The following is a 23,950-nucleotide window of genomic DNA, read 5'->3' as shown; positions in this document are numbered from 1 at the left end:
CATTGCCAGCACACAATTTCTAATGCGGAGGGTATAGACCTCAATATCAGACAGTGCCGCAAGAACACAAATATAAACACAAGTTGGTTGCTTTTTTAAAATTAGAATTAAAATAGGTAAAATAAATGATCTTGTGCAATAGACCACTTGAATGCACCTTTTAATGAATTGTACTGAAGCACAGTAAATGCAGGTGTCTGTGGTAAGTGATTGGGGTGACTCTTTTAGAGGAGTTAAAAAGCCCCATTGTTCCTTGTTGCACTGCTGTCATTTGCATGCGTCTGCAGCCCACAGGCCCCAGCCCCTTCAGCGTGGAGGTTACGCTGCTTGTTAAAAAAAAAGTTTAAATGGCCAGGAAACTGCCCCTCAAGCCATGCGTGAGGAAATATAACCCGCTCCCCGCCTCCCCTCCCCCGGCTCGTCTAATGAACGGCAGTTAAGCTGTAAAGTCAAACCCTGTCGGAGGCGTCCAGACAGCGAGACTTCTGCCGTTTGGGAGTGTTTCAAACACAGCTGTGGCCCGGTTCCCCCCCTTCACCCTCACCCCCTTACACATTTACACGTGACGGCGTTGGTCAGCGAAACGCCGCAACTCTCCGAGGTGTGCAAGAACAGAAGCAGAAGCTTCATTTTTAAAAAGTTCTCAGCTGCCGCCTTGTAGCACACTCAGGCAAATCCTTATGGACCGCGTGCATTTTCCCAAGCAGCGCTACAGGGAAGTCCAGCCACTCTGTATTCATGGTTATTACGGTTCTGTCTTCCTTAGCGGTGACACTCCTGAAAAGCATCGAGCGATGTTTACGACCTTTATACATGAGTGGCATTGAGAGCGATACTCTGAGACGCCACGGACGCCGGCTTCCAGGCGCTCTCAGCGAAGCGTTTCTGAAACACGGCTAGCGCTCCAGAGGAAAGGCTGTCGAGTGTAATCTCCCCGGAGCGGCTGGGTACAGGAGCTGGCAGCCGCACAGCGCGGTTCACGCGGAAGCGAGGAAATGGCACAGCTCAGGAGAGAACGCTCTGTCTCGGAGACGCAAACACTGGACCAGGCTGGAAACCCCCCCCCCCCCCTTCCCCCTCAGCAGCAGGGTGCCCTGCCTAAGCTGCCCCCCGCCGAGCTCACGCACGCAAACTCACGCCTGCACGTGCGCACACGAAGCAAACAAAACCCGCACTCGGGCACGGACCCCGCACTCGGGCACGGCTTCGTTCGGAGTGTCAGCGAGGTGACAGCAGCGGTCTCCACGCGCACGGGCGCTGGGTGCTGACTCCTGCAGAAGCCATGCTACAGCACGCTGCTGGGTCCGATCCCGCCCCTGGAACCCCGCGCCATCCTTACCACCCTCTCCGACACGGCAGCAACAGCGGGTAGGGGATCGTGTCTGCCCCTGCCTCTGCCCTTAAATGACATGGCTTTACCAGGCTCCCTGCCCTGACAGAACGACTGCGAGCAGCGAGCAGGCAGGAAGGACCGCTGCTCAGGGCGTCCCCGAATTCCCATAACCAGACCCCCCGCCCCCCGCGGCGTGCGCTTACCCAGACCGGGGCAGTCCATCCTGAAGGAGGGTCTCTTCACACAGCGAGCATGGTAATCCCCCGGCCGGCCACAGATAAAGTTAACGTCCACACAGCTCAGCCTGTCACAACAGGCTTTCTCCCCCCACCTCGTCTCTCCGTCCCGTCCCACTCTCTCCGCTCACGCTGCCTTTCTCCGTCTGCTTCACACTGTCTTTGCCACTTTCTCTCACTCTCCCTTCCTCTCTCTGTCTCTCTCTCTCTAAGCTCTTTCTCTCTCTCCCTGTCTGTGTCTCATTCACACTGTGCACATGCACATGCTCTCGCTCTCGCTCTCTCTCTCTCTCTCTCTCTCTCTCTCTCTCTCTCGCTCTCGCTCTCGTTGCCTTCCTGCCTTTCTCTCTGACTTCTCTCTCTCTCTTGCTAAGTACCCGGTCTCTGTCTGTCTCTCGCTGGCTCCCTCCCTCTCTGTGACTCTGCAAGCACTCTGTCTCTCGCTCTCTCTTGCGCTCTGTGTGTATACCCTGTCCCTCTTCCCCTCTCTGTGCCGCTCTCTCTCTCGCACGGACTACCCTCTCTCTCTCTCCCTCTTTCCCTCTCTCTCCCTCTCTCTCTCTCTCTCTCCTCTCTCTCCCTCACAGCCGTGAGGAGGTGTAACGTGTTGAGGGAGGGAGGGCTGCAGGCTTTGAAGGTGCCACTTTTCTCTGAGGGAGGGTGGGGGGGTGGTGACTGTGGGGCGAGAGAGTAGGAGAGAGAGAGAGAGAGAGGAGGGGGAGATGGAGGGGGAAATGGGAGGGGGGAAAGGGAGGGAGGGCCCAGGACGGACGACACAGCTTCAGCCCATCTGCTGCAATCACAATCAGTCTCAACTGAACGCTCCTGACAAGCAGGAACCCCAGCCGACAGCCCTGACTGCGAGCCCTGCGTGTGTGTGTGTGTGTGTGTGTGTGTGTGTGTGTGTGTGACAGAGAGAGAGAAAGAATGTGTGTGTATGTATGTGTGTGCGAGTGTGCATGTGTGTGTGACAGACAGAATGTGTGTATGTGCATGTGTGCATGTGTGACAGAGAGAGAATGTGTGTGCATGTGTGTGTGCGCGTGTGTGTGTGTGTGTAGGGAGGGCAGAGGTAGCTTTAGTTGCTGATATCACAATCAGAATGCTGCTGAGAAGAGACCTAGCCGACAGCGAGAAGTGCGTGTGGTGTGTGTGTGTGTGTGACAGAGAGAGAGAAAGAATGTGTGTGTATGTATGTGTGTGCGAGTGTGCATGTGTTTGTGACAGAGAGAGAGAATGTGTGTATGTGCATGTGTGACAGAGAGAGAATGTGTGTGCATGTGTGTGTGTGCGTGTGTGTGTGTGTGTGGTGTGTGTGTTTTAGGTGCGTGTGTGAAGAGTAGATGGGATGTGTGTGTGTGTATGTGAGAGAGAGAGATGTGTGTAGAGAGAGATGGAGTATGTGTGAGAGAGAGTGTGTGTGTGTATGTGAGAGAGAGAGTGTGTGTATGTGTGTGAGAGAGAGAGTGTGTGTATGTGTGTGTGTCGGGGGGGGATCTGCCTATTGTCTCCCCCCAAAGAGGGCCACCATGAAAAGGGGGCGTGTAGCAGAGAGGTGAAAGGGGGCTATAAATGGCTCCAGGATACGGAGACCCTGGGTTCAAAAAGAGAGCCTTTCCCCCCAGCCTCAGCCTACCCAATCACAGCGCTAATGTACTAAATAAACAATTACTCTAATCACATTAGTCATTCTGCAGGGAGAGGCCAGGGAGAGGTGGAAGGGAAGGGGCTTCCCCTGTGGTAATGTGGAGATAACTAGAAATGAGTTACCCAAAACTGTTTTTTTTTTTTTACTTTGCTTCAGGAGCTTTGTTGATTGATTCCATGGTTTTTTCGTACTTTGTTTTTCCATTAGTGGAAAAGTCTAACATTTTATCATTTTCACATGCTTGCAAATAAAGTAGATATTAACAGTCCAACAATCAATCAAACAATTATTTCAACGTCTTCTTGGTTTTTAAAGCACCTCCCCATCTAGACTTGGGAGCTAGAAAACTCTCTTGAAAGTGAAATGTTAGGCATGTGTCTGCTTCACTACACTGAAAAGTTAAATTAAACATAAATGCAGCTGCTTTGTGCCACAATCAATAATCGGGGGTGAGACTAATTTGATTTCCAAAGCAGGTGGTTCCCAATTAGCTTCCATCTTCCTATTGAAGGAAATAGATTAAATATTGATGAAATATACCAATGTGCCACAAACCAGACTTGCGGGACACATTACTGACATAATCAAGAAATATGGAGACTCAGCCTTGCTTTTTATTTCACTGCTAGCCCTGAGCCGCATAGACACGGAAGGACGAAGGCTCTCTGAAAAAGTACTCTTTGAGCCAGAGGGAACAAAGCACAGAAACATTAAAGACACCAAAGTTTGGACGCTTTGAGCACAGGTGAGGAATGGAAATAGAATATGTACAGGCAGCCATTTTCACTGGCTGAAGTTCCTCAGATCCGACCGTACCAACGGCCCTGTGCGTTTCTTCATGTTTAAATCACGTCTGACAAAAAAACCGCACGCACACGACGACCTTGCCATCTTAGCCTCGCTGTGTTTACTTTGGCTGTTTTTTTCATGGCATCTCATAGAGAGCCGCGCCGTCAAAGGACACGGGTGACGGTGCTTTCAAACGGCGCGGATCGGGCAGCTCTGACGGTGGCTCCAGCTCCGCGCCGCGGCTCATATTTTACAGCTGAAATGGAGCGGGGTGTGCGGCCCTCCAAAGACCACTGCAGGCCCTGCGCTCCACATCAGTACTGCGCGAGTTTCAGAGGGCAGCGTGGGGGGAGAGCCGGAGGACGGGGGGAGAGCCGGAGGACGGGGACCCTGTACCCTGCCCTCAGCTCTAAACCAATCAGATTGCGATATCAGTTCCCCTCCGTTAACACTGCTGTTAAACACAGAGGGGCACCAAAGAAAAATCAAACAAGTTCTCCAGTGTCTGCCTGGCACCCTGTGTGCCAGTACTGGTGTGCCTTCTGTGAAAGGCACTGGGCCCTAGTTGGCTTTACTAGACCTCCTTCTACTACGACAATCATTACTATATTACTATATACAAAAAGACAACGAGCATCTCACAGTTACAAGTGGAAAGGCCTGACAGACAAAAACACAGGGATAGTGTACAGGCCAAGATATAAAACTCAAAATGAATCAAAACAGGAACGGTGAATGTACCAGGGAGTGCTGGCACCTTCCAATAAAAAATAGCACCGATGTGACATGTGGTAGTAAACAGAACAGAATTTACGGCAGGCTCTGTATATAACACTCCCCCGAGGGGCTGGTGTCATTCGCATGAGACATTTTTAGTTAACTCATTGTCACCTTCTTTTATAGGACCACCATCCTGCGAAAAGGTGACTGCAAGGTGACTAAAAGCATCCGCTCCGCCGTCCCCCGGGCGTCTCCGCGCGGCGCGGTGGGTGCCGTTGGGATTACGGTTGCCGTGGAGAATTTGGGGCGCAAGGTCAGCCAGCCCCGCCGGAGATTCCCCTTCCCGCGGATCTTTCTGGAACCGCGCGCGGACTCGCCCCCCGGTCGCCGTGTGATCTCTGGCCCCACGAGCTAATGCAATTATACACCCCCCGAGGAGTGCGGAGGACGCTGCCGCGTGTCACAATGCAGGCCTGTCATGCTGCGTTGCGCCCAGGGGATGATGGTCCTGGGCCACGCCCCCTGAGGATCCGCCTCTGGGATACCAACCACTGGGGAGAGGCGCAGAGACCGAAATAAATCCGCAAATTAACAGAGCATTTGATTCCTTTCCAATGGACCAATAAAACGGCGTTCTAGTCAAACACCCCCGCGGTCGTTCATTTCACCCTGTGAAACACAGCGATAACCCGAGCTTCCCACACTGCTCCTTTAAAGTCCAGACACAGGAAACCGGAGCGGTTTATAATAATGCAAACTTAACGGTTCAAATTTAGTCACCTCTGACTTTTGCCCGCGTATGTAAAAGCCAGGATTGGTTATAGATCTCTTCCTAGATCTCAAACTGAGAGATGTTTTCAAGATTGTTAAGGCAACCCACAGGCAAGACACTGAAAACTATCATGAGCTTCACGGAACACAAAAGAGCTGACATCCGGCCCGGTGGATTTTTTAACGGTCTGCTTCCCCTTGTTTTTAAGTCTTTTTGAAAAAGACGTGCACACCTCAGGAACGCCAGCAATCACCCATGATGCTAAATTTAAACCCTCAAGTGTACAACAGCGGCAAGGGAAAAAAAAAAAAAAAAACATAAACAGGCAACAAAACGTTGTTTTTACATTACTTCAAAATCGGAGCCAAATCCTGTGTTTGGAATACCACGGATGAGATTACAGAGGTGGAACAGATTGTGGTAAACACCAGATTTTTGCGATTAAGGCGCACAGTCATAACATTCGGAGGTGTGGAAAGAGAGATCGCTCTCATCTTTCCCAAACTGACTGCAAACACACCTGTTCAGACTTTGCCTTGCATCCTAAAAGAGGGGCTCACAGTACACTTCTCACAGAGTCCCATCACGGAAGGTCACACAGAAGGTGAACCAAACATAGTCCATGTAGTACACAATGTGCACTGTGCTTTCACAACACTGAGCCCCCCTGGGAATATGAAATAAGTGAATGTCGCTCTTATAACCCTGTATTCAATAAACACCTATCCTCAGCTTTGGCTTTCAAATAAATGCAAGTGTTACACTCGCTGCATTTAATTGTAAGGGGTGTGTTTAGCTATTAGGGAACACAGGCAATTTCCTGGGGCCCTGCTGGTTTTTTATTTTTTTTTTTGGGGGTGGGGGGTTGGGGCCTGCTGGGCAAAGGTGATGTTTAACATAATTCACATTATACCCATATAATCGATCAAAAAGCAGGTCTCTATCTCCTCCTGTGGTGAGGAAAATGTATAAAACACTGATTTTCTGACCTGAACAAAACTGATGATGTAATAATACTCCTCCGCTTTTGACCATGAGATGTTTTTATGTTTATATAAACCGGATTTCATTTTGCCATGAGAAATTTAATGCCAGAGTACTGCCAATGAAAAATAGTATAAAAGAGGAGCCAAGATGGCTGACTTGGGCACCACACCACGAGTGCATTTTAGCGCGTGTGACAGAGGAGCCCGTGCGGTGCTGAACCCGAGCGGGGCGCAGGGAGCGCGCTCAAACGGCACGTCCGCTCCGGCGCGCGGCAGCCCAAACATTAAATAAGCGGCGACCTTGAGGACGCACCGATAAAAGGCTTCATTAACCCGCCGGATTAACCTCCCCCTCCTCTCCCGAGCGCCGTGAAAAGGGCGGCGCGCGCTAAGTGGGACCGGCAGGGTCCATAAATCCGCCGCGGCGCTGGGGCTAAGAGGCGCTCCATCACAGGTGCGCCGCGGGGTGCGCCCGTTTCCCCGCGCGGCCGGGGGCAGTGAGCGATGGGCGCATGAAGGCGCTCACCCTGCAAACCGAAACGACTGGGGGCCCGAGTGTGACGCACGTCAATTAATTAAAGACCCGCTGCAAGACTGGGTATTCACAGAGTGCGCCCTCATAGATTATGATTCAGATTTAGGGGTGGTAAAATATTTATGATAAAATATGTATGATTGCGTGAGGTACTTGGTGTAATGGTGTTTGTGATTAAACTAATGCAGTCATTTATAATATGACCACATCTGATGTTTGCCAGGTCACATAGCTAAAACCTGCACATCCAAGCAGACACATAGACACATACACGCTATTATCATACTGATACGCAGTACTGGCACTAACAGTAATTTTCCATAACAGTACTTATCAACTGCAGTGCAAAATCATTTGCATGTATATAAATAAAAATGTGACCACGATACTGAACATATTCCTTATAAAGACACATAAAATACAACATGAATAAATCCCTAACCGTAACCGGTGGTTATGAGGTCTGGACCCGGGCCTCGGCCCCAGACGTCCCCGCGGAACCCAGGTGGCGTTCCTGCGGCACGCGCTCCCCCGTCAGGAATCTGCTGACTCTGGGAACGCCGGGACGGAACGGCGGAATTCTGGGAATTAAAACACGCAGGAGGCCAAACGAGGAGAGAGCTGAGGAGGGGAGCGGGCGTCGCCGTCGCCAGGTCCTTAATCCCGGAGATTTACGCGCTTCGGGCAGGGGTCGGGTGGCACGGGGCCTCGGAATCCGCCTGGCCGATGCCCCGGGGATTTAACGGCTGCCCCGAGCGGTCCCGTCAGCCCATCTGAGGCCGGTGTAAAAGACGTTTATTTACAGGGAGGCAGAAGGAATGCACAGAAATGAGACGGGGTCTAGACGCTCCTTATATAGCTCGCCGCTTCATTAGCTGGGCTTCGTAAGGCAAATTCACCAGACCCCAACATTTTTGGTGACTTTCCAACTCAAAATGAATCCCATATTTCATAAATCACCAGGAAATATTGTGTACAACATGATTTGCTATACGATCGCAAAACCTTTTTCCCCCTTTCTGCTCAGAATAAAAGGCATGTTTGTGCAGGTGCATCGAATGAGAAACATTTCATGATTTATGTTACTATTAGATGTATTTAGCCAGACTGGCTTAAAACCCATGAATACAAGGGGATACACTAAGCAATGCTGCTCATGTACAGCACCATGCAGCACTACCTCAAGATTCAAACTGGCAACCTCCCGGTTATGAGTACCCGGTATTCCCCATTCAATGTTGTCAGGCGTTGGGTGTTGGGCTCTGTGTCGGAGCGCAACACATGCGAGACCTGCATGAATCCTCTTCTGTTCATCACAGAAATGCCACGCTCCTCCTCAGCCCCATTGTGGTGCGGAATAAACAGTGTTCAAAAACCTCAAGAGAGAGCACTTTGTTCTTATGCTAAAAGAGATCATCCTTCTCAATGGAACTTCAAAAAAGCATCAAGAGCTATTCAGAAATAACTGGAATGAATATTTATTGCACATCCCAACTCATCCAGCAAATGGATTTTTTTAATCAATGGATTATAAATACCAAATCTCCTTCAACTCAACTCTATCTATCTCTCTCTCTCTCGTTCCACTTCTTTCTCTCTCGCCACTCCTCTCTCTCTATCAACTCCTCTCTCTCTTTCTCTCTCTCTCTCCACTCCTCCCTCTCGCTCTCCCTCTACACTCCTTTCTCTCTCTCTCCACTCCTCTCTCTCTCTCTCTCTATCTACTCGTCCCTCTCTCGGGACGGCTCATAAATATACAATTGAAGGTATTAGGTCTCAGCAGAGCTTAGCCTTATCAAATTATGGAATTAGAGAGCGGTCATCTTATCCCATTAAAGCTATGAAACGCGTGGCCTTCACCCGGACGGGACTGTATCTCCTGCGGCCTCAAACCTATCTCCATCATCAAAAAAGGGATTAGGCTACCCCCACCCCCACAGCTGAGCCTTTCAAAAAAGAACGATGAAAGCACAGAAGCATCACTGAGGCTTCATCCTTGCACAAACAGCACTGACACATGCAACTAAAACTGAGCAAACAGCACTGACACATTAAACTAAAACTGAGCAAACAGCACTGACACACTAAACTAAAACTGAGCAAACAGCACTGACACATTAAACTAACACTGTGATCACAAAGCACTAACATATTACAGTTACACTATGAGCACACAGCACTGACACATTAAACTAACACTGTGTGATCACACAGCACTAACATATTAAACTAACACAATGAGCACACAGCACTGACACATAACATTGAGTATACGTGCACATGCACCCAAACACACACACATAAACACCCATCCCACCTACTCTGAATGATTTATACTCTGAAATTAATATTTTAATTTGAACCCCAGTGAGGAATTAAGACAAAAAAACTATTCCTCCTATGAAGCAGCAAGCACAGAATCACAGGCAAGGCCAGAGGTGGCAGCTCTACCTCATCCTGAGTAACTCTCCTTCACCCCTCCCATCCCGGGGGCTCCGCTCCTGGGGCCAGACAGAGGCCATACCCTGTGCCTCCTCCACCCCGTCACCCCACACTGCCCTGCACCATCTGTTGTGGGGCACAGGTGAGCCTGGCTCAACCCCAAACCAAAGCCCGAGCCAAGCAATTCCCAGGCAGCCATGTCATTCCAGGCCCTTACCAAGGTCAGCTCTGTCACTGCACAGAGCCCACACACTGCAGGACATGTGCACACACACACACACACACGCGCACACACACCCGTGCGCTGCTTCAAACTACAGGCATTTCCATCCATCCGACACAGCTGCCATTCAGAACGAGTGGACGGCCCCTCTCCTCCTCTGTCACGCTACTTAGCGACCGAAAGCATCCATATGTTCCCGTAGAAACCCCGCCCCGCGTCCGTCAGCTACGGTGCTAGCCTCGGGAGGGCAAGGAGTTCGCCGCGTAAAATAGAGCCCTGGCCAAAACAGAGAGCACAATCCAGGGCTGTACGCACCAGTGTTTACCTTTCATTTAAGCACCGGGCCCAGCTTCTGCACAGAAACCAGGAAAGTGTCTTAAAAGCTTTCCCCCACAGCCCTGGGACAAAATATTATTCTTTACGCATAAAAGTATTTACTTTTATTTTCTCCTCACATAGCAAGACACACCCAATCGACTGAAGCACAGAAGATAGAGCATACAATAGTAGCATTCTATGCCTCATATAGAGCACAGTCCCATTCATTTGTAAACTAGTCTGGCTCAGCCAGAGCCACTAGTAGGACCTTGCTACTCCTCCATTAGCAGTGGGACAGAACCGCTCAATTTCCTATTAGCTGCACAGTTTACAAATTATTAGCCATAAATGGATACTTATAGCCTTATAAACGTTGTGAGACTGACATTAACTGGTCCCCTGTCAAGAGGTACCTGCCAAGTTTGGAGTCTCGGTGACTGGGGTAACATTGGAAGTGTAACTCATTTGGGGAGGGCGCTAGTCCCCCCCCCCGCTTAGACTCATTGCAAGTGTATCACAGCAGTAAACGTTGCAATTCCAGACTGTCAGCACAATGACCTGTGAGGTGAATGTTAGCTGCTAATAGGCTGGCACCAAGGCCCAGAGCACAGCTGCGTTTGGGCCAGCAGTACCACTGTGTTATGGGATTAGTCTCCAGGTGAGCTGTCAGAAAGCAGCATCGCACCCAGGATCTAAGGCCGGGCTCTGACTCAAAAACAGGGCTCAATCCTACATTTTGATTGGCTGTTTGAAGAAAGACCATTGGAAGAGGCAGAGGTGTGGTACCAACCCAGTAGCTCATCATCTTCACACAGAATTAGAGTTTTCATTAAACGCTCCACAAAAGGCAGAAGAAAACAGAGGTCAACGTCTTTGTGACAGTTTACCCTTTTGTGCTAGTTCAAGTTCGAGTTTGATTCATGAGCTCATTTGCTATTGTCTTTCGTGCTACTTGTATAAAATTAATCTTGCCTATTCAATTTCATAATTCAGTGCTAGGCTCTGATTGTTCAGAAGACATTACTGTATATTCCAATAATCTTACATTGAATTTTCATTCAAAAATTAAACGGTTTTGTTCCCAAAATGGAGAACTGCATAGATTAGACATATACTTAGAAATCTTGGGCTTTGCTTTTAACCCCATTTTAAATGATTATTATTAGACATGTGTCTAAATTAAAGAACGTATTGCATATTGCACCTTATATGGGTGTGTGCATGCGTGTGTGTGTGTATCTGAGTGTTTCCCTTTCTCATTATGATGGAGTGCATCGCTTCATTTCAGATGTGTTTCACATCCCTGGAGGAAGGCACTAATCCCCTGTGAGCGAGGACCTCAGAGGCGTCTCTCCATACGCCTGAGAAAAGGGCTTCATCACATCCTGAGCCAGACAAAAGTACATTTGGGGGGTAATCTGTCATTGTCAGGTGTGGAATCGAGCGACCCCAGCGGGGAGAGACTGAGGTGGTCTCCAATCACCACAGCAACCAAACAGCGATAGCCACCCCTGATATGATCTATGAGAACATCTGTCCCACTGCAGGCTGAGAGTGCACTGAATGTGATCTGTTAGATAGGCACCCAAACACACACACACACACACACACACACACATAGATCAGCAAAACCATAAATGAAATATCACCTGAATACCATAGTGCCCATGTACTGTATATGCTGCTGACAAAAATAATAATAAATACATTAGCACAAAATATGGTCTAACAATTGGGCTATTATTTCACAGTGTTCATATAAGGGTTGAGCGCACACACATGCACACACTGTAAAAGTCATACTTTTTCTATGACATCGTACGGGTTATTAATGTAATTATATCTTTAGTGTAGCATTGCTGTGGCTGCTGTCATTGGTCCCTGGCAGCCGGGCTGGTTATCAGCTCTCTGAAGGGCAGAGGCGGGACCAGCGCACATTCCACAGCACAGATATGCTGAGGCTCCCTCACCGTCCTCTCTAATGCTAGGGAACAGACCTCTGGGACAAGGTTAAGAAGCCTTTGAGAGCGCAGACAAGCTGACCCTGAATAATACCAAAATCAGTTCCAGGAATTCCAGATATGCAAGGTTATTTCAGTAAGAGTGGGCTACAGAGTGACAATGAATAAAATTCCTTAATGTACAGCGTCCCTGGGTTCATTATTGGGGTGAAAGGTCACACAGTCCCGATTTCCCTGCCACTCTCCTAATAGACCGTCACAGTCACTGACCGCCGGACAACCACTGTTCTAATCAAACACTTCGGCTTTTTAAAGTACTTTAGCAATTGCTTTGCCTTCCCACTTGATTTCCAGTGAATCGATAGAAAATAAATAAAATAAAATAAAAAAACCTTTCCTATCAGTTTCAAACAAAACACTGCAATAAGATTGTGTTAGATCTCTATCCCCATCCTTACATTGAAATAAAACTGTTTTATTTGGTGCTGGATTTATATAACTTCAAAATAATAAAAATAATGGAGGCTTCAAGTGAATCATAGTGTAGTACATGACAAAATACACTGCAGATATTTACAGTAAAAATTCAGTCCTTACTTGTGTGATGTGTGCTTGAATGTTTATTTTTCTAAATATCTGCATAAATCTCGGTTCTGAAAGTGATGAAAACTGAATGCGCTGTCTAACGAATGTCGACTGTTTTGACAAATATCAAACACATTCTGAAAGTTAACTATTCCTCCAACATTTAAGATAAGCTGCTAAGTGAGCCAAAAGCTACTGCAACCACTCTAAGCCTCTCTGGGAGCGTGCAAGTTCATGGTTTGCAAACGGCAGCCCGAGATGTGGATGAGGTCCTGTTCACAGCGTGGGGGGCAGGGCGGGCACCGCGGGGCTGCAGGGTCACTCTGGGTGTGGGAGAGGAAAGGGCTTTTCCATGGGACAAGGGAAGAGAGACGGCAGCACTCTTACATGCCACTTCCCGACTCTGCCAGCACACCTACCTTTGTGTGCCTTTACACACACTCACAGACACACAGACACACACACAATTACGCACACACACACACACACACAAACATGCAAATACACGCACACACACAGGTACACACACACACACACACACACACACACACATACGCAGACTCTCACTCTCGGGCCTCACTGTCCAGTGAGGGGGAAAATTGGCCGTGGATGGAGGGACCACAGCCCCATTGAAATGTAAACTCAGATATAATGGGGGTGAAGTTTAAAAAATGGCCTCCTTCCCCAGGACAATGCAGCGCTTTATGGTTTGAGAGAGCATCGGATTCACTACGGGCCAGGGTCATGAATCTCTCATCAGGGCAATCTCCACCCTGGACTTTTGTCCCTTTCTATTTTATCTTTTCAAATGGAGAAAGTTCCATGAGAAATTCCCCAGTGGTAAAATTTCTGGTCACAATACAATTCTTTGCCAAATATTTTTCATTGTCTCCCTGCCCAGTAAACTGTACTCACACCAGATACCATACATATGTCCTCATTCCCATTTATTATTTCCTGACCCTCTTACTATATCAAAAGCTACAGAAGAGTCTGATACTAAAAAGTCCACTATATACATGTCTTAATTCATGGTTTCTTAGCTTGCGCAAGAAACCAAATGAACAAAACCAAAACAAACTAAATTATTCACCAATGGATTTTAATCTCAGGCACAAAATTGGTGAACAAGAATCTATAAATCTGGGATTTGCTTTAATTTCTGAGTCAAGAAGTGAACTGCCGTCTCTTGGCATGCTTTTGTCCCAAATGAATTGCACTTCCTTGTAACAAAAAACAAGCCATGCAGTAAACCTGCTCGAGAGCTGCCACTTGCCTTCGAACGTTACGCCTTTCCTCCTCCAGCTGTTTGAGCAACTCCTCGATGCATTTATTAGAATCCATATACTCCTGCAGAGAAGGAAAAAAAAAAAAAAAACACAGAAGCGCTATCATTAGCAGATTTCAATAACATGTATTAATCATACAACTAATTTTCCACTTAGCATCGCACTTTTCCTCCCTGCAGAGGGGCGATGGTTGTGCAGGAAACTCACTCAGGCTTATGAGCCGGGCTTAGAGAGCCTCGCCTTCTCTGCCTGCCTAGATTTACAGTGATGGAAAGCCAGTGGGGCGCAGTAAGACCTGAGAGCCTCAATGCTGTGATTTATGCTCAGTCCTGACCAATTGCTTGTCGCAATTAAGGCTAGATTTGCCCAACCAACCTTGTGGCTCAAGGTTGTTTAGCTAATAATTTACAGGGACTTAAAAAAAAAGAAAACAGCATGCTGGAATGATTTTGCTGGAACGGGACCGCGGACCCCCAACAGAGGCAATCTGAAAATAAGTGCGGACATGAAAACACGAGTGCGAAACAGTTCTTCACTTCTTTATTCATCGTTTGAGCATATTTGCGGCATTTTATTGGTTAAACTTTATTTCCTTAAAACAAGGCTACCAAGTGCACGGAGTGCTTAAGCATGTAGTTAGCGTGCTTCCTACAAGGATGAGATGAATTAAAACGAGATTTCTCTTTCCATTGGAAAGCGGTGTGGAAAGAAGGCCGAAGGCACCCGTAGGTTGCCAAGCAGGGGCCAGCTGTTCCGGGCTGTTCCGCACAGAGAGGGAACACAGTCTCCCTCTCCCACTGCGCTGCTGCAGAAGATGAAACGAATGGCCTCGGAGAGCCAGGAAGCCAAACAGATGCTCCGCTTATTCGGGTTGCCCTGTCTGCCTAATGACTCGCTCTGTAACGGTTCGCCCCTGCGACGACACGGGGAAAACAATTAAATATTTCATTCCAGCAGCTGTTACTCTGGCTGCTTCCAGACAGCGACGGGAGATGCGTGGGCGGTCTTTTGGGCAGGCGAACGTCCGCTGAAAGCAAACAAACAGACTAATGCAAACAAACGGCAAATGCAAACAAATGGCCAAATGCAAGAAAATAGCTGAATGGAAACAAACAGCCGAATGCAAACAAACGGTCGGATGCAAACAAACGGTCGGATGCAAACAACTGACAGGCCCTTTCTTGGTCGATGAAGACTGATGACAGACCGGACTGGCATCATGTTTACCAAGTCGCATTTAGCACATTGTATATGTCAAGTCCATGAATGCCACATGCCAATTTGTTTTGCCCTGCACAGGTATAGTTTAATGTAGGACTCATTTGAACAGAGAAATGAGCCGCTCATCATATCCCAGTTCCTCATTCCCAGAGGCTATATTATTGTGACTGGATTAATAAAGACCTATGAAATCCATACACCAGCAATTGAGGCTTTTAGCACAAATATGTTTTAGCTGATGATGCATCACGGTCTTAAACAAAAACACATTTCTTGCCCTTCTGTGCGAAAGCAGCCAAATCTTGCATCATGGTGTCTGGATTTCATACAACTGCCAAGAATACATTCAGAGAAAACACTTGTGTATTTGAATATTTCATCTCCTGTGGAGCGTCTGTAATGTCGCCAGACGTATATTTATGTATGTGACTTCACGGAGAAAAATGCAAGCTACAACAAATTTTCGGTTAAAGGGGGTGGTAATGATGCGTGCTTTGCTTGCTTATCTTCTTCCACCGGATAGAAATCTTGTCCTCCCTGGGATTTCACAGCGTTTAAATCTGCAGGGACGTTTGCACATGCGATACTCGCACGCCGCCTAGTTCGTCGCGCCTCGCGTAATACGATAAACGGAATTTCGGCTCGGTGTCTCATTGGTGAAGGTGTAACAAGGCGCACTTTGAACACTAAAAAGCGAGGAGGCGGCTGAGGAGCCCCCACTAACTGCTGTTAGAGCCAGTAAGCTCCCTCTTTGCAACCGCAGATCAGAGAAATCACTCAAGGGGGGGAACAGAAAAGGCGCATTACAAGAGCGACTCGGAGTGTGCGGCTGACAGGAGACGACAGAGACCTCGCGGGATATTTATAGAGCGCGGAGACGGCGGGGCACGCGAAACGAGCAAGCGCCGGCCCGGCTCCCCGATTCCCGCCGACGTGTCTGCGACCGGGCAGAGCTATTCAAATCATAAGAGCCTCGCAGCACTTCTCCATCTTATTTTCACTGAGAGATACAGCTTTTATCCCAAATGCATATTTGCCACTGTACATCCAACACAGCCAAGGTAATAGGGGACAAAAAGCCATTACAGACAACCTGGTACCCTAGAAATAATAATTTGTGCTTAGTATCAAGTATCATCAGGGTTTCTTTTGACTGTTTGTTCTTCTGCCCAAAGAAACATGTGGCAAAAAAAACCTGTAGAAATAAAATAAAAATGTATTTATGCATTTATTGGGTGAAGAGGGCAGGGCTGAGCAGACTTTTTTTCTTGAACAAATGTCATTTCACAAGGTAGTGCCATGTCCTGACAATCCAGACCAATTTTCTCTCTCAAGGAAAGCGGCAGTGGCAGCAAGGAAGAGGAAGAGTGACAGGGATGCACCGGCTCAGACCCCCGCCCCCGGGGTCATCCCTTCACACGGCCAGCGGTGACATTTCTGGAGTAAACAAATAAATGAAATGTCAAAACATAAGGGGGTGGTGGAGACGGTCAGGGTTTTCAGAGAATCAAATGAATGAGGTGAGTAAAAACCCTCCACTGAGAAAGGACGATGGAAAAAGGGACTTGGCGGAGTGACACAGATGAAAAGATTAAATCAATAACAGGAAATCGACCACGTTAACAAATGTACATTTATTGTAATTAGCCTATCTACGGTAGCTTATGTATCAAGTACTGAATACAAAGTAGAACCTGCATCCAAACCCAGTTCCTTACCCATTAGTAACAGCTGTGGTGTAGTATACTGCGTAAAGAACTGGACTCATAACCTAAAGGCTGCAGGTTCAATTCCCAGGCAGGACACTGCCCTTTTATCCTTGAGCAAGGTACTAAACCTAAATTGCTTCAGTATACTACATAGCCATTTGCATATTACAAGAGTTGTGCAGTCACTCTGGATAAGACTGTTAAGTACCGGTAATGTAATGTTTACAGCACACAATCACAGCCCGTTCTGACAGAGGAAAGGCCATGGCACATCAGCGCTTGCCGAACATGCAATATGCATTTTGACTCATGCCTTCTACAGGCAGTGTGAATAACCCCCTCCCCCTTCTTCGCCTCTGGACCATGTCCTACACGAAGACCACACCCCCAGATTTGGGGCGGTGCATCTCTCCCACTGTTGATGCTCAGCCAATTAGCCCATTTACCCGCTGCTCCAAGCCCACCCACCCAGAATCACCCCTTGTGCCACCTGAGCATGGCGATGGGCCCAGGGCACCCGCTGGGGTGCCAGGCAAAGGCATGCCGGGTGACCATTAAGGGTGCGGAAAGGTTGCCAAATCTCAGTGTACAGCACCGAACAGCGATCGATAGCTCAGCCAAGAAAACAAACTCACTGACCTGTTCATGACCATGAAAAGATAGCCTTTCAGGTTTCTCAAACATCTTAGGGTTATTAGAGCTGGACTTTTTTCAGATGCATACAAAATAGTATGTCTAAACAGACAGTACTAGCCCTGACCTAAGGGTTAGAGACAATGTGTTCGGCTGTCATCTCGATACTTGAAAGAAACATTTTTTGCAAAAGAAAGAACAAAAACAAAAAGTTTTGAAGAGGCCTGCAAGCCTGCAGGACATCTTACCCCTGAAAACAATTAGGATTGGATAAAAAAGTAACAGAATTGCATTATAGTTACATATAATTCAATATATAAATTTAGTTGGTTCTATAAAAGAATACTTTTGAGACTGTATCCACATCCTGAGACCTCTAGAATAATAAGGTAAAGGGAAATAATCATTTGTACAGTTTTATGCTTTTGTCTCAACCAACTGTAAGGATTTGTCATCATTCAAACTTGCTCCATTGAACAATGAAATTCCCCTTTGCTTTAGAATAGCACAAGCCAACCCTTAATAGGTATGTTCCTTTGGAACAGTCACACAAAGTGGTGACCGAGTACCAAGGGGGGGTGAAGGGGGGGTAGACGCGGCCAGCACCGCACGTTAGGTGACCATTAAGGCGTGAGGAAAGTGGCCAAGACTCCATTTTCCACATGCAAGACCAACTGCAATCAATATGTCAGTCTGCGAGAGAAAGAGAACAACACATTTCCTTTTTTTTTCCTTTGACTGTAGGGCACTTTAATGTAAAAGCTGTTCTGAGCCAAGTTTCCATCTCCGCGCGCGAATTCCCCTGATGCAGGTCCGCAAACAAAGAAGAAACTCTCCTTTGTCTGATAGTTCACCCCGGCTCCCTGAAAAATCAAAGCGTCAACACGGGCCTGCAGTAAACCCACGTTTCAGACACCGCACTCCCGCAATCCCGCAGCCTCTAAGCTTCCACTGTGGCGTCTGATTAATACACGCACGATAAGAATCTGCATAATCGCCGCGCTCCGAAGACAATGGAAAGATGAATGAATTTAGCAAACCTTTTGTCTGAACCAATGGGAAAATGTGAATAGTACAGCGCAATAGTTCTGAAATAAACCTGTGAGTGGCATCCTTTATGGTATAAAATGGTATTTCATATGTACGCTGATCATGCGTATGTGTTTATAATTTATATAAAGTTTGAATCAAATCACAATACTAAAGGAACAAGATATGTTTAACTTTATACAGAAACTAGGCAGAAACCAATTATTTAGTAATAATATACATCACATAACTCAGTCGAGAAAATTTTAGTAGGGGATAAGAATTTCTTACAGCACATTATATAGCAGGCAGTAAGAGGAAAGTAGAATTTATGTTATTTTGGTAGGGAGACCAGTTTTATTTAGGAGAGAGATACTGGAATATATTATTTAGTTTACGTTAATAGAGAGTGAGACTTAGAAAATATTACTTGAGAGAGCAAATACACAGAATGCATTCTAAAACAATAGGAAAATATAAATCTACTGGATAGCAAGACTGTTGCTCAGGGACATGAATGTGATTCATTTCAAGCCATCTGACCTCTTCCACCAGTACAGCATCGCAATTAGTTCTGTACAAAAAGGTTAGCCAACTTTCATGATGCACAGTGCACACCGTAGCTCAAATAGTTACATCCTGCTGAGAGAAGAGCTCAGATGCTGTCGTGTGCTTGGGTCCCTTACAACCATACTGTCTTTTTAAAAAATGTATTGCATACGCACAAAGGAATTTGAGAAATGTAGCGTGTCGGTTGTAAAAGGTAATGAGGGGGTCCTCACAGAATAGATTTAGTAGCTAACCCTTGTGCGCTATGCCAAGCATGCCACTGCCTTGTGTTTTCACTTTGTTTTCACTCCTCCACAGAGCAGACCTCTAACGTGCTCTCCACTGAGCGTCTGTCTGTCTGTCAGGTGGTGAACAGAATGAGTGACAGATTTATGGATGGATTTGGGGAAATCTTATGAAATGGGTGCCTTTGGGATCAGAAAGCAAAGCTTAGATTTAAGGCTGTTAAGACAACTCCTAAGGGTGGCAGGGGTGCGTATTCATAGTTTTTGGAGTTTTTTTAACGATGTGTATGAAAAACGCACTTTTCCCAAGAGGGTCTCAGTTTCCGTGGTGTCGGGAAAATGACAGATCCAAGGCTTAGACATTACAGAACACATCACCCCCCACAAACAGCATGTGGGCGTGGCCTAATGCAAATGTGAAAAGAGACACAAAGTCGTTTTAACCTTATGGGAAATACCTTGAATTTTGGTTTCTGCTCTGAATTATTCCTTTGGATCATTAAAACCACTCAGGGGACTGGGGTTTTTTGTAGCAGAGAGTCAGTTTGGGGAGGAGGGGGTGGTAGGAGAGCATCATTGGGAATCCTTAAAATGTATGGTTCTGTGCAGCAGTGTTCATTTTCCACATAGCATGATGTCTGTCACAACTGTAACTGACAGTAACTGACAGGGCAAGCCCGCTAAATACACTGAAAAACGTCTGCTTGAAACCATGTTAAATGCATCACGGTAAGGCACTTGCAAATAAACTGCTCACGCACTGGACCATTTAACAGACCTGTTTCCATACAGGTACCACTCTGTATCTCAGGACTTACAGTAAGGACAGAAGCAGATACATAGCAGAGCAGGAGTAACAAGGAGGGGAGGGGCTGAATGGAGACCACTGACCTCCACCAAAAAGTTTACTGAAACATGAACACTGAGTAAGCATGTCTATTTAAATAGATACGTAGCAAGAATATGAAGGTTAGCGTCAAGTTGTGGGTGTATGCATGGAGGACAACTGGCTGGAAAGCAGCTCTTGATAAGAGTGTCTTCTAAACGAATGTAACCTAATGTAATGAAAGGGGCCCACTGTGTTCTGGGAGCAAAAGTTACCACAAACCAGGTTATGACTTCCTCACCCAGCCTCCCCCTCCACCCCACGGCTCCAACTCCATGGCTTGGATTCAATCAACATTTGTCTTCAACTAAATGCAAGCGCTTGTTTCTTTGTTCATAAACATAATTTGGCAGAATTCAACAAAAACAAAATTAGCTTGGCAAACCGTGAAGTAAAAGCATGTATTTGTAAGGCAATGTTAGAGGCGCATGTTGACTGAATCAAGGCCTGTGTCTGTGGTTGAACTTCACAATGAGCCAGAGGGGGCTGACCTCACTGCTTGTGGAGTTAGTTCAGCATTGCAGGGGAGTTAGGGGGCAGTGAGGACAGCGTTGCGGGGTGGAGCGGAGGGGGTTGTGTCTGTGGGGTTGAGGGGGCGAGCTGTGAGGACAGCATTGGTGGGGAAGGGGGGGCGAGGACAGTCCTCAGTAACTGAGCTGTACTTTCTCATGGAGGTTCACACATGTCATTGGCCATGGGGATCCCGCCTGGGTCATTTCAGTTCAGTCTTGCTGGAGAGCAGTCAGGCGTCCAGTTCCTGATCTAAGCAGACCTTTTTAATCAGATTTCTCCAGCACAGCACACATCACCTTTAGCTCTGCTTCCTTTTCCTAACTGCAAACAGCCACCCCCTCTGCTTACCCCCTCCACCCCATCTACCTCTCATATCTATATCCAACATCGCCCCGGATGACATTCACATCACCACACCAAGCTGGGCACTTTTTCCTTTCATATCTGAGTTTGTGTGTGTGTGTGTGTGTGTGTGTATGTGGGGGGGAGCGTTGCTATGACAATTACAAGGGACTAGGCACATGACATGACCCAGGTCTCCATGCCATGCATAAGCCTGCTGTACTGGCTCACTGATTGCCTCCATTCTCAGGGTAGGCTGCATCTCTACAGCTGCCAGAGAGAGACTCCACTAACCCTCACAACAGACAGGCCTGTACTGTCAACCATGACCTTGTTTAAACCAATCAAAACACCCTGCTATCAACAGCAAAAGGCTTTGATTGGCTCCAGGCAATAGCAAGTTTCTGTGTTCAGTGACATTATTGTAACCTCTTTTTAGACTAGTAAGCCTGTGCTATGGCAGGGTTACTCATCAGCACACAGATACCTGCTAACATCTTCAGATAACCTTGGGCTACATACCGAGCAGGAGGGGGGTATAATTTTTTTTTTCATGCTCTTTCTCCACATGCCTGCAATTCATCATTAAACGTTAAATCTGTTGAGACAGAACAGAAAATTGGTACATTTTCAAAAACATTTGTACATTTATTTTATTATTAGCACATTCAATTTGTTTGAAGCCTGATGCAAAATAAAATGGTAGGAAAGGGCCATCTGTGACTAGACTGTTTGGGTATGTTAAGTAGCGAGGCTACCACAGTGCGCTTAATTAGTGCACTCTAACTCCCAACCCAAACCCCATTTGCTTTCTAGTCAAGCACACCAAAACTCAATATAAAAAAGTGATTTGCAATGAATGTTAAGAAAACAACAATATCTCTTTATGACAAAAAGCTTTAATCGAAACCCTTACAGTATTTGTGAAAGTGACAGACAGATACTGTGTCCTGCATGAATACTCCCCCCACCAACCAATGGGCTCTCATACAAAGTGTGTACTGTAGGTTACCATCCTCGTCACGCCTACACCCGCCTCTGGTTAATATATGCATGCCTCTCACTCAGCTGTACAAAGATGGGAAACATCAGGCTGGCTCCCGGCTCTCCCCCAGTCCCCCAAGAACACCGGCTCGGAAACGAGAGGAGGAAAAAACAAACAAACAAGCGCGTCTCCGGTGTGTTTCCTTGCCCTCGCGCACCTCGGACGAACGGGGCTCGTTCCTGAATACGCGCTACCGGCGGCACAAAAGGAGGCCTGTCTGCCGGCCTGATTCGGTTTCCCTCTGGCCCGGTTATCCGCCCTAACCGAGCCCGGCTGTACGATGGCGCGGCGCGCCGCTCGCGTCCGCGATCCTCCGGATAATCCATCAAAACATGGAGCGCCTCACAGCGCGAGCATTCAGCCCCGCGAGAAACAGAGCCGAGGCTGTTGGGGAACGCGGCGATTAATCTGAAGTTAAATAAACGTGCGATGGGTCCGCCGTTTTAATTTGCACGGTTTTCCTCCGACCGTAAGCCCGGACCTCGCGGCTGGGATTCTGACGTACGTGTGTGTGTTTTGTCAAAAAGCACGTGAAGCAGTCCGTTTAAATCCTCAGTGAAAACAGTTAAGGGTGGCGTGTTCAGCCAAAGAAAAGAAACAAAGTAACCAAAACCCTCTCCAACAGGGTTTCCTGCCATTAATTCCCTACCTATTCGATTCCAAACAAGTAAAACCAGGGTTCGATGAAAAGGCCCAGTTCAGGTATTCTGGTGCAGCATTGGCCAGAGCCAGCAACATTGTGACTGGCAGGGGACTAATACCAGACCAGGTGTGTTCACCACAATGGGAGGGGCCTTGGAAACAGAAATGCACCAAAAGGACATGATCGTCTGCTCCAGGACAAAGAATAAATGAGCCTCTCTTCAAAATTATGTACATTTTCAAATATTCAACAGCTGTCAGAAATGCAGTACGCAAGGACAAGAATACAAGAAGGAAACACAAAATAAAATTTGCAGCTCTGCACACAGCCTAACGCTCCCAAGAGCAAGACCCAAACAAGACCAAAGCCCCCCCTCACAACCATCACATACCACCTATGCATTACTCCCAGTTTATTCTTAAGATACTGGCTCATTCAGTTCAGAAGAACGATGATCAAGTCCCAGTCTGTACATTGTCCTTGACCTCTGGATTAGCGCTACATCAATGACTCCTTGTCCATCTTGGGAAGAGGAAGAGAGGGGGGGAGGGAAGGAGGGATGGAGGGAACGAAAGGAAGTGGAGTCCTTCTGGAGAGCACTGACACTAAACAGATGTTCATTCATTGGAGGGAATCTCAGCTTCTGTTTACTCAGGCTTTGACAGGCAGACGCCACACCTAATGTAGCCATGTGGCGCCCCATTCGAAAATATTAATAACCGCTGCAATAATCTGCTGGACTTCCTCTCGCGCTCCCATAGAAAATGGGCACATTCACCTCATGGATCAAGACTTTCAGTGGGTATTCTGTGCAGCGATTTAAAAGGCACCTGGGGTTGTTTAATCAAAAAAAAAAAAGACAAAATCCCTGGAATTGTATTTTGTTGGATGTAACAATGGTGTATTGATTTGTTTTGGACTGACTACACTCTCCCTGGTGCTTGTTTTCAAATATAAAAATGTATTGCACGCACTGAACAGAAAACATTGAGTCTATTTCTGGTGATGATTATGCACACGTGTTAAAAGAAAACTGTGAGGTATGCGCCCGATATTTTTTCATAAAAAACAGCTCCAGGGAGACTCCTTTAAAACACAACACCATCACTCTGTCCAGGGGTCTATCGCATACTTCTAAGAAAGTTTTTGCTTTTCGTTGGGCTGCAAATCAGGCCGACTCACACACCTGCACCATGTCAGCAGGAGTTTTTTGGTTTTTTTTCCCCGATACGTTGGATTTCACGTGCTTGCGGAATGAATTATGCTGATGGTGTGTAAGTAGGCTGGAGGGGGAGGGG

At 47.1% G+C, this 23,950-nt stretch overlaps 1 protein-coding gene across 5 annotated transcripts in view; it reads right to left on the bottom strand.

The window, feature by feature from the left end:
- LOC135240391 (nck-associated protein 5-like) overlaps window positions 1–23,950 on the bottom strand; it is a 186,524-nt gene that overhangs the window by 117,981 nt on the left and 44,593 nt on the right. For 4 of the 5 annotated variants that reach the window (XR_010325670.1, XM_064309802.1, XM_064309801.1 and 1 more), the window contains one exon: window positions 13,821–13,898. Coding sequence is in view for 3 of the 5 variants with exons in the window: in XM_064309802.1 (XP_064165872.1) it covers window positions 13,821–13,898 (78 nt within the window). In the remaining 2 variants the exon portion in view is untranslated. Of the gene's footprint in view, window positions 1–1,536; window positions 2,116–13,820; window positions 13,899–23,950 lie in introns of those variants that run through there. The other variant, XM_064309803.1, reaches the window with a different exon arrangement.

The sequence above is a fragment of the Anguilla rostrata genome, chromosome 15 (assembly GCF_018555375.3).
Source record: "Anguilla rostrata isolate EN2019 chromosome 15, ASM1855537v3, whole genome shotgun sequence".
In the NCBI taxonomy this organism is placed as follows: domain Eukaryota; kingdom Metazoa; phylum Chordata; class Actinopteri; order Anguilliformes; family Anguillidae; genus Anguilla; species Anguilla rostrata.
The sequence above is the reverse complement of the archived record's forward strand: the minus strand, read 5'-3'. Positions and strand labels throughout refer to the sequence as shown.